General features: G+C 55.4%; 1 protein-coding gene across 1 annotated transcript; it reads right to left on the bottom strand.

Annotated features, from left to right (window-relative positions):
- Positions 1-5,632: 5,632 nt before the first annotated feature.
- Positions 5,633-9,332, bottom strand: LOC111154511 (amine oxidase, copper containing 1). Its single transcript, XM_022514152.1, has 4 exons — positions 7,748-9,332; positions 6,852-7,137; positions 6,385-6,517; positions 5,633-5,979 (listed from the first exon to the last, which is right to left on the bottom strand). Exons 1-4 carry the CDS (start codon positions 9,330-9,332, stop codon positions 5,713-5,715), a joined length of 2,271 nt encoding a protein of 756 aa, XP_022369860.1. The 3' UTR covers positions 5,633-5,712.
- Between the last annotated feature and the right edge of the window lie 820 nt (positions 9,333-10,152).

The following is a 10,152-nucleotide window of genomic DNA, read 5'->3' as shown; positions in this document are numbered from 1 at the left end:
GTGTGACCAGTGCCCCTTCCTTTCTCTGGGCTCCCCTGGGTACATAGGGTGGCCTTCCAGCCCTGACCGTGAGCTGCCGCAGGGGCCTTTGTAATGAGCATGACCCTCAGTCACAAAGGGAGGCAGCAGAAGCTTTTGGGAGGAGCACAAGGAAGAGAAGGAAGACGGTTTCTCCAGCTTTTAGCCCAGAGCCCGGGGAAGGGGGGGGAGCGCCTGCCATTTTAGCGGTGGGTGGGGGGCTGGGGAGGCGGGTGCTGCATGGGCCGTGGTGGAAGGTAGCAGACTGATGAGCGGCCTTGGTTTCCCCAGGTAGGGCCCATAAGGCCGGAGTCCGGTGGGCTGGGGAGGAGAGGAGCGGGGAGACCGAGCGGCCCAGGGTCACAGGGAGTGGGGCACTAGCTGTTGAGAAGACTGAGCTGCAGGAGGAGATGAGATCGGGCTGGGGGCATGAGAAGCATCCCCAGTCCAGAAGCTTTGCGTCCAGGACTGGAAGGAAGGAGCTCAGAGCCAGCCTGGCATCTGATGGCTGAAGCACTGGGTCTCCCAGGCTGTGGGACTCCCACAGATGCTCGGGTGTGTACTGCAGAGCTGGGACCAGGCCTGGCCCTGCACCTGCCCAGGCTGCTGGGGTTAGAGTCCTACTTCCCAGAATCAGGACCCAGACCACCAGGATGCCCCGGCCGCCTACCTCTTTTTCCTTTCTAAAAATGACAACGATGAGAAAGTTCTTAGAGGAAACTTAGTATCTGTTGGCTCTGAGACAAGGGTTTCTATGTGCCCTCGTTCCCATGTCTCCCCAAAGCTCTCCTTGTACAGCTGAGGCTTGCTTTCCCTGAAAAGCCTCTAAAAGCAACAGGTTCTTCTTTCCCTGAATTTTCTAGCTTCCTCTGTGTTATATAAAGCAACTTAGTTCACTCAAGGCTTTCTCTATTTGCATCTCCACCTGGGAGCAGAGCAGCCACAAACAAAACCACATTCTGTTTTACTTGGGGAGGAAATGTGCTTGGGCTGGAGCAGGGGGGAGGAGAGTGGGGGTGTAAATCCTGGTTTTCTCTCTTCTTTTCTCTTGGTGGGATCTCTGTAGTCTTTTGTAAAGCAGGTTGGGGGCGGGGTGGGGGTGTCTCTTCCCACTCAGAACCCAGCCCTGTGCTTCTCCTTCTGTCAGTGCTCTCCTGAATTGACAGCTTTGCCAAGCATGGCATGGGGGCGCCCGCCTGCGTTTCTTCCCAGGAAGATCTGTGGCTTTGGTCCTGTCTTGGGGGAAAATGCACAGGACCAGCCCCCTTTCCCTAGGGTCCGAGCCTCTGTCAGCTGTGGGTGGATGGACATGTGTATAACAAGCGTCTGTCTGCTGGGGACATCTGCCACTCTCCCCCATCCTCAAGAGAACACACATAGAGATGTCTGGGCAGCTCTGAGAGCTTCCCTGTTGCTGACCCTATATGCTGGGGGTCTGTGAACTGTCAGAGGACCTTGGGTCAGCCTGACCATGTGGGAGGCGAATTACAGGACATGCCCATGATCTGGGTGGAAAGATCTGTTCACCCCAATGGGTGCGGTCTGGGCTTCTCCTCCAGGAGATTAACCCCAAGGACCACTGACTGGATGTGACTTTGGGTCCAGATCACCCTGGCATTATCTGAGCACCACTGGTCCTGTTTTGTGGGGGGCCAACAAGGCTAAGAGCCAGTTCACTAAACAGTTGGAGCTCGGCAGGGTGCAGAGTGGAAATGGACGGTCCCCTCTCCATCTGCTGCCTTTCGACTTGTTCCACTGGTCCAGAGACCCTCCCCGGGCCCCTCTCCTCTGTTCTGTCACTCTGGGGACAGGGCCCGTAGCTGGGGTTCCACCAGTGGGAAGCCCTGGTGGGAGACTGGGTGGGGAGGGAGAAGGTGGGTCTTTGTTCTCCTCTCTCTCCAGTTGGGGTCCGGCGGTCTGCAGGGGTCCGACTCCCACCACTGAGCCTGGCTGCTGGGTCTTTTCCTCTCACTGTCCCAGCTCCTGGGCTGGAAGATTTTCCCTGTTATGGATGGCTGGTTCTTTCATCCTGGCCTTAATCACCATGGGGGCATATTCTACCACTGCCTTTTGATTATGTGATTATGTTCAGGTATAAAACAGCCCCATCAAGTTAATTTAAAATTTCTGTTGGACATCCAGTTCTAAGTTTTCCTCTCCTTCCTGTTCAGCCTGACCCCAGGTCCAAGGGTTCTGGCCTGGGGATGAGTCAGGGTGGGTTCCCCTCCCTGCCTGCTCTTCTGCTCAGGCTCCTGGGGGCCAGGCCAAGGTGGGATGGGGATGGAGAGAAATTTGCCCTACTGTTGTGGCCTGTTCCGGCTGTCCTTGGGCTCTAGATGGCAGGTGGCGATGGCAATGTGAAACCCGTTGGTTGAGAACCAGGTAGAGAGCAGTGAGCTGTATGGGGACCCTCTCCTTCTGGGTGAGGGGCTTATCTGCAGAGAGCAGGAAACTCGTGGTTGGAACTTCAGGGTCATGTGATGCTCAAAGATGTCAGAACAGTACATGAAATTCTAGGTCTTATAATACACGGGGTCTTACGTGCTCAATCTTGTCAGCTTTGGGCTCTGCAAAAGATCCATAGACACCGAGAAAGGCCCGTTCTCTTGGGACTTTTCTGGTCCTTGTTCTTATCCTTCTTTTTAATGAATTAACTACTCCTGCGGCAAGGGCCCAGGCATCTGCTCAGGCTCATGGTCAAGTGTAAATCTGCTCGGTTATGTCTTGGCCACACATGCTTCAGGCAATGACCTGCCTTGTCAGCCCAGAGCCTCCTGCCGGGTCACCGACACGGAGCTGCGTCACTGTCCTGCTGACACTACTTGCCTCTTTGGATTGCTTCCCGACCGCGCCTGGGAGTTCCAGTGTCGAAGCAGAGCAAATCCACCGTCCGGCTTATCTGGGGAGTTTTCCATGTCAGGCATTGTACTTTTTGACTCCAGATTTTCCACTTGGTTCTTTTAGTTATTAATTTTGAAATATTTTATCTATTTATCTGAGGCGGGGAGGGGCAGAGAGACAGAGAGAGACTCTCAAGCAGATTCCGAGCCCAGTGCAGAGTCTGATGTGGGGCTGAATCCCATGACCTGAGATCATGACCTGAGCTGCCACCAAGAGTTGGATGCCCAACCAGCTGCACCACCCAGGTACCCCTCCATTTGTTTTTGTTTAAAAATAGTTTCTATCTCTATAGTGATAGTCTCCGTTTGCTGGGACCTTGTCACAGCCTCATTTACTTTTTTTTTTTTTTAAAGATTTTATTTATTTATTTGACAGAGATCACAAGTAGGCAGAGAGGCAGGCAGAGAGAGAGGAGGAGGCAGGCTCCCCGCTGAGCAGAGAGCCCAATGGGGGGCTCGATCCCAGGACCCTGGGATCATGACCTCAGCCGAAGGCAGTGGCTTTAACCCACTGAGCCACCCAGGCGCCCCTCTCATTTACTTTTTCAAGCATGTTTCCTTCTGCTCTTTGGATGCACTTCTAATGGCTGCTTTGATATTTTTGCTAAGTTCTCCATCTGGGACCCCTCATGGATAATTTGTTTTCTGCTTCCCCCTTGTGTATGGGGGTCGCTCTTTCCTGTTTCATTGCGTGTCTCATAATTTTTTGTTGTTGTTGAAAACTGATCCTTTTAGATGATATTCTTTTTGTTGTTGTTAACCTGCGGGTTAATAATGGAATTTGCCAGATGTTAGAATGATGTTAGGATATAGGATACTCATGATAGGCATAACTCAAGGAAAGTAGGATGAGGGAAAAATGAGACTATTTAAAGCACAGTGAACAGTTTCTTCAGTAAGGCTGAAGGTTAATTAAAAGTAAAAAGTTTCCAAGCAAATGCGTTTCCTGGCTCCCCTTCAGAAGGAGTTATTGTCTACTGAACTACTAACCCTTCTTACAAAGATTAGATTTTTTTCCCTCTAGTGCTAAAAAAATTTGCTCTCTTCCTTTTTTCTGTTGTGGACGTTCATAATCTTTTGTGTTTTAGTAGTTCCAGAGCTTTGAAACAATGCTCAGATAATTTCAAAAATTTAAGAAAATGGCTAAGATAAAAACTGTTGCTATTTTAAATATCATATCCGTTGTTACAAAATTCTGTGTCCAATTCCTATGTTTGTCCTAATGGTGTTCAGATGAAAAGCTTAAGATTCACCTTCTCACTGCCGTACAAATAAAAGTTTTTTTTCAGTGGATTCTTGGAATACTGAGGCCAGTGCAAGTTTTGTTTGCTTGGCTAACATCCCTTGGGCACCAGGGAACCCCCACCACAGCCACGCCTTCCCACCAGATTCCAGGGTAGGAACAGGCAATCAGAACAATGGCGGAGGAAAGCAAGGTCACAGTGAAGGTTAGCTAGGGGTGGGCCCCCAAGCCTAGTGGGCGAGCCCATCTAGACTACAGTAGATAAAGGAGGTGGGGGCTGTACTGTGAGCCCCTCTCAAGTCCAAACAAGTCTCAGATAGTCCCACCAGCCGGGTGCATGGTGAGGAGATGGGGGAGTGATGGCCACCCCTTTCCCCCATTTGGTGGATGATAAAGAAGAGCAGGAACGAGAGGGATGGGCCAACTTCCCCAGGTGGGAATGGCACCAAGTCTTTGTTCATGCAAAGGGAAGAGAAAACCAGCCACATCTGTGGGCCGATTATTTTCCCCATGGCTTCTCTTGGGGATCGGAGGAGAAAGTCTGGGGATCGGTAGGAACCCAGGAGGAAGCAGCCTGCCTTATCAGTTCCAGCCATGAACAAGGGTCCCTCCCTTCCTCTTCTAAAATTTAGATTTACATTTTTTCAAATGGGTAGTACATTCTTATGATTAGGAAATGAAAACAATTCAGCAGAGGAGAGGAGAAGGCAGGGAGTTGGTGCGTTCCCCGGGGCTTGCTTTACGTTGAGGACTCCTGCTTCCTCCCCTGGGTGGTCCACCTCCCCCATGACCTTGAGGCGCTACTGTTCGAATGTATATGTCACCCCCTCCCCCACCAAACTCCTATTACAATCCCAACACTCAACGTCATTGTATTAGGACTTGGGCCTTTGGCAGGAGCTTAGGTCAGGTAGACAGTCTCCCTCTCTGGGGTGTCTACATCCCGAAGCTCTTTCCCCACCAGTGCAGAGATGTCCCCGGCTGTAGGATCACCTGGATGGCATCGTGTGGCTGTACTGTTGTTTATTCACACCCGCAGGTCTGTCTTGTAGATAGACGTCTGGGTGGCCTCCAGACTCCGCTATTACAAATGGCACCGCAGTCCCTCACTGCTTGCTCATGTCTTTCCTCTGTTTGTAGGGAAACCTCTGGGACAGAGTCCCGGGAGCCGGATCAGTGGGTTGCAGGGTAGAGGATGGGTGGTTTTGCCCATTTTCTGCAGCATCCTCCTATGGCCACACGACTTTGCCTGCCCCTCAGTGACATCCCAAAGTCCCCACAGACCCCAGAGAGGGAGCTGCTCATCTGTTTTTTACAACCAATCTGACAGATGAATCTAGTACTTCAGTGAACGACCTTGCCTTCGTGATAGAAGTCTTTTCTGGGGTGGAGTAGACGAAGGTGAAGGGAGGTCAAGGCTACCTGCTTTCTCATCTGGGTGTGTCCTCCCCCCAAGAAGCAGCACACGGAGCTGAGCCCTGAGGGCTTTATTGTCTGTCCCTGGGGGGGCACCTGGGCTTCTAGGTGGGTTACTTGGGGGCAGAGGGTCCTTCATACAGGCCTGTAGGTTCCATTGTAGCTAAAAGGGTCAGGCATCAAGCAGTCCCTCTCCTCCTCCTTCCAGCGCTGGATGTAGTTGGGGCCACTGTCCCGGGGCCACACGATCACGGGGTCTCTGGACGCCAGGGATGGGTCCTCAGGGAAGAAGTTGAAAGGCCGGAGCAGGAAGCCCACGGAGTTTCCGGGTGTGGCAGTGTTAGGGATGTCCTCGGAGTGGGGGATGTGCAGGAAGCCCACAGTGACCCAGGCCACCAAGTCCTGTGGTTGACAGGGACGGGCAGGCGCTAAGGAGGCTCAGAGGGGGAGGGGTGGGCAACCTCCCCCAGTCCCCTGTTTAAGGAGTGGAGAGACCTTTGAGCTCCCCCTCCACCCGAGACCCAGCACAGATCTGATCTCGGGCTCCGGCTGGAGCAAGGCAGGGCCAGTACCTTTTTTCTCTCTCTCTCTTTTTTCCCTCTTTTTTATTTATTTGAGAGAGAGAGAACGCGCACACACACGTGCGAGCTGAAGGGGGGGCAGAGGGAGAGGGAGAATTCAAGCAGACTCCCCACGGAGCACGGACCCTGACACAGAGCCCGATCCCATGACCCTGAGATCACGAACTGATCGTAAATCAAGAGCCAGACACTTAACCAAACTGCGCACCCAGGTGCCCCCCAGTACCTCGTTTTCAATGTTCTCATTGTTTCGAAGAAACTCCTCGAAGACCACAGGTGGGTCCCAGGGGTCGTTCTGGTTGTAGATGCTGCTGCTGCACACCTCGGACTCCCGGTACTTGGTCACGGCGAGGGGGTACCTGCCCAGAGGGGGAGCCTGGTGGCTCTGGGTGCCAGGGGGCCTCTCAGCCCTCCCAGAGACACCCTCTGGGTAAACGATGGGGTAAGATACTGTCTCCCCCTGTGGTGAGATCATCTCCGGGGGGGTCAGCCAGACTCACCAAATGTCATTCGAGGCTCAGGTGCTCGGTTTGGCGCTCCGCTCCCCTCCCCCAACACAGAGCCAGAGCACACACACACCCGTGTTCCCGGGCCCAATACACCACCACGTAGACCCAGATCTCATAGATAGACACACGGACACACAGAAATCCATGAATACTAGCCCTCCCCCGCCTCCCAGGCCTCCCTTACCTGGCCCAGGTGATAGCCTGCTCCTTCTGCCAGCCCACGGGCAGCACCTGGTCGGCCATGGAGTGGATCTGTAGCCGGTAGCTGCGCCGATGGCCCCAGCGGTTCTCCTCGGGACTCGCAAAGAGCAGGTACCTGGGCAGAGGCTGTCCGAAGCGGAAGGCCGCCTGGCGCTCCCGGTGGTAACTTGTCTGCTTCAGGGTTGGCTGTACCAGGTGGTGTCTGGGGCTCCAGGGGTTGGTGATGTTTTCTAGTTTCATCTGCAGGGTCTGGAAGCTGTTCTTGGTGCCTGCAGGGGTACAGGAAGGAGGACAATGAGAAGGAAGCCCCCTGACCTGAAATACCCTCTTTTCTGGGCTGCGTTCTCCATCCCAGAGCTCATCCAAGAGCAGACCATCAGGAGTGGAGCGCAGATGATGTTGGGGGTATGCACTGAGTAGAGGGAAGGAATGAAAGCCAGAAAAACAACAGAGGAACTAGAAGACAACTCAGAGTCAGGCCTGTTCGGACAGCTAAAGCCTGTCATGATGTCCCTGCCATGTTTCAGGGTGACATCATTAATCCAGGAGACGATGAGTGCTGCAGACGACATAGCCTTAGGCAGCGACATTTCTTACACTCCTAGGCATTGTTCCCCAACCCCACCTGTGCACCTGCCCCATCCACCCCTGCAGGGGTCAGGGAGCCCCAGCGCCAGACCAGAGCCCACTGGCTGCATCCAGGGTCAAGGACATGCTGGTCACTTCCCCCGTTCCTCAGGGGCAAACGTGTGTCTGCACGGTCGTCTGCAGAGAGGCAGGCTAGGCTCCTGATTCTATGCCTCCGGGGAAGTCTCAGCACCACCTCCCCCTGGAAGGCAGATGTTTGGCTGGGAGGGTGCTTCCGACGCCGGGTCCTACCTGCCACGTCCAGGTCCACGCGGTAGTGCACCAAGTGGGTGTGCATGTTGCCCAGCAGGTGCGTGTGCAGGCGGGTCCCGTAGCGCAGCCCCTCGGGGGTGTAGAAGGTGGCGTGCACGTAGCCGGTGGCGTGTATCTTGGCCTCCATCACCCCGTTGGGGTAGAAGATGAAGTCCCAGATGTAGTCATAGTTGTAGACCGTGGACGTGGTCCGCAGCACCAGCACTTGGCCTTTCAGTCCCGCGTAGAAGTTGAAGCCGCCACTGAAGTTGGAATTAAAGTGTCGGCGAAGCGGCACTCCCGTGGGCATCTCAAAGATGCAGAGGGCGCGGGGGTAGCGCACGGGGTCGTCGGCGTCGTAGTGGTGGAGGGCGTCCAGGAAGGTGGCGGTGTCCGGGCAGTCGATGCCGGGCGCTAGCTCGTGTGTGACGCTGCCCAGCCCCCAGCCCACGTCGATGTAGTTGGTCTGCATGCCCGCGGGCGTGTGCCCCCCGTACAGCGCCACGGCCTCCTGCACGCTCACTTCGTAGGCCACGCGCTCGCCGCCGAAGAGCACATTGAGGACCTGCAGCCCCGAGGACGAGCGCAGCCGGAAGGACACGCTCCAGCCGCCGTAGAGCACCGTGCTGCCCTCCAGCCTGTAGCGGCGACCTTCGGGCTGGACCAGGCGGGGGCCATTCCAGGGGCTGGGGGTGGGGAATTCCCCGCGCGGCTTGTAGGAGGAGAAGAGGGGTGTTTCCTCGGTGCCGTCCCCGCCAGGGCCCTCGGGGGGCAGGCCCTCCAGAACCACCACGTCCACCTGCCCCTCCTCGTACTGCCGTGCCAGCTCCTCCGGGCTCGGGTAGAACTTGCCGTTGTACCAGACCAGCTCCACCGTCCAGTCCTGCGCGTTGGTGCTGCCGTGGTCCAGGAGGAGCTCCAGCCCCGTGGGGTGCAGGAAGTAGCCCTCTACGAAGCGCTGCAGGATAAACCACGAGCGGCGCTGGCCGGAGCCCACGCCGCGGGGCGCCACGTCCGTGAAGGTCAGGCAGCGTGAGTGACAGTCTTGGAAGGAGAAGCCTGTGGTATCAAGAAAAAACTGGTGCAGGGGCCTGGTGGCCTTCTGCAGGGCCTGGGCCAGGAGGGCATACTCGGCCCCGGTGATGGGCCTGGAGGCCCAGGTGGTGCGGTGCCCCGGCCTCGGGGGCAGCTCTCGCATGTAGTAGGGCCGTGGCAGGGGCCCCACGGCGAACTCGGTGACGTTGGGATGCTCCTGGGCTCCGAAGAAGATGACGGCTCGGGCCTCGCGGGCGGGAGGCTTCCCGCCTTTGTCTAGAAATTTCAGTACCTGTTGCTTCTTGGGCAGCAGCATCTCAATGAGGAACACGGAGTTCTTAGCCATGGTGGGCGCTTTGGAGGGCTCCAACCTCAGCTCCTCCCGCGACCAGAGGAAGCTGCGCACGGCCTTCAGCTCTTGGGCGCTCAGGTCCTCGAACACCCCAGCCTTGCTGTGCAGGGTCCTTGAGGGGTACTTGGCCGTGGTCGTCGCCTGCAGCACCAAGATGGCGGCCACGGCCCAACGGAGGGCCAGGGTGGCTGGCCGCATGGCTCTGGAACGCAGTAGCAGAGATGAACTTAGTTGGTTTATGGGAGGAATTGGGTTTCCACTAGGCAGGAGTCTTGGACAGCGAAGCCCCGCCCCTTGGCATGGTAGTTTTCCTACAGACTCGGCCCTCGACCCCCTCCCTTGGCTGTCCCAGCTGGAGGCCCTAACACTGTTCAGCTCTGTGTTTCCCATCGATTATTTAAAAAGGATTTTATTTATTCATATGACACAGAGAGAGAGAGAGAGAGCACGAGCAGGGGGAGCAGCAGGCAGAGGGAGAAGCAGGCTCCCCGCTGATCAGAGAGCCTGATGTGGGGTTCCATCCCAGGTCTCTGGGGTCAGGACCTGAGCTGAAGCAGCGGCTGAGCCAACTGAGCCACCCAGGTGCCCCCTTCCCACTGATTTGAATTCTGCTCTCTCCTTACTTGTCTGCCCACCTCCAATACTCCTGTGGATTTTCTTGGCTATATAAACTCATTTTGCCTTTCTCTATGTATTTTCTCAGCCCAATTAATGAGACAATAAGGATAACACGTTTAGAGCAATGTCCACCTTCTACGAAGCACTCAGGAAACGCTAGCTACTCTCTTTTTAAAGTCAGCTATGAAGATATGGTCTGTGATGCCAACACGTTGAAAAATGCAAGCGATGTGAAGTAATTGGTCTGTGATTAGTCTGTAGTCCTGTGGCTTTGAGGACAAGCATGGGGTGGCCAGAGGGTTTGGGAGCCTCTCTGGTGGGGCCCTCCAGGTGTGGCTACTTGACTATTCAAACAGGGGGGAGCCATCCCAGGTGGCGGGGAGATGCCCTTTCCCTTCCA

This window comes from Enhydra lutris, unplaced genomic scaffold (assembly GCF_002288905.1).
Source record: "Enhydra lutris kenyoni isolate GAN:26980312 unplaced genomic scaffold, ASM228890v2 scaffoldscaffold37, whole genome shotgun sequence".
NCBI classification, from domain to species: domain Eukaryota; kingdom Metazoa; phylum Chordata; class Mammalia; order Carnivora; family Mustelidae; genus Enhydra; species Enhydra lutris.
The sequence above is the reverse complement of the archived record's forward strand: the minus strand, read 5'-3'. Positions and strand labels throughout refer to the sequence as shown.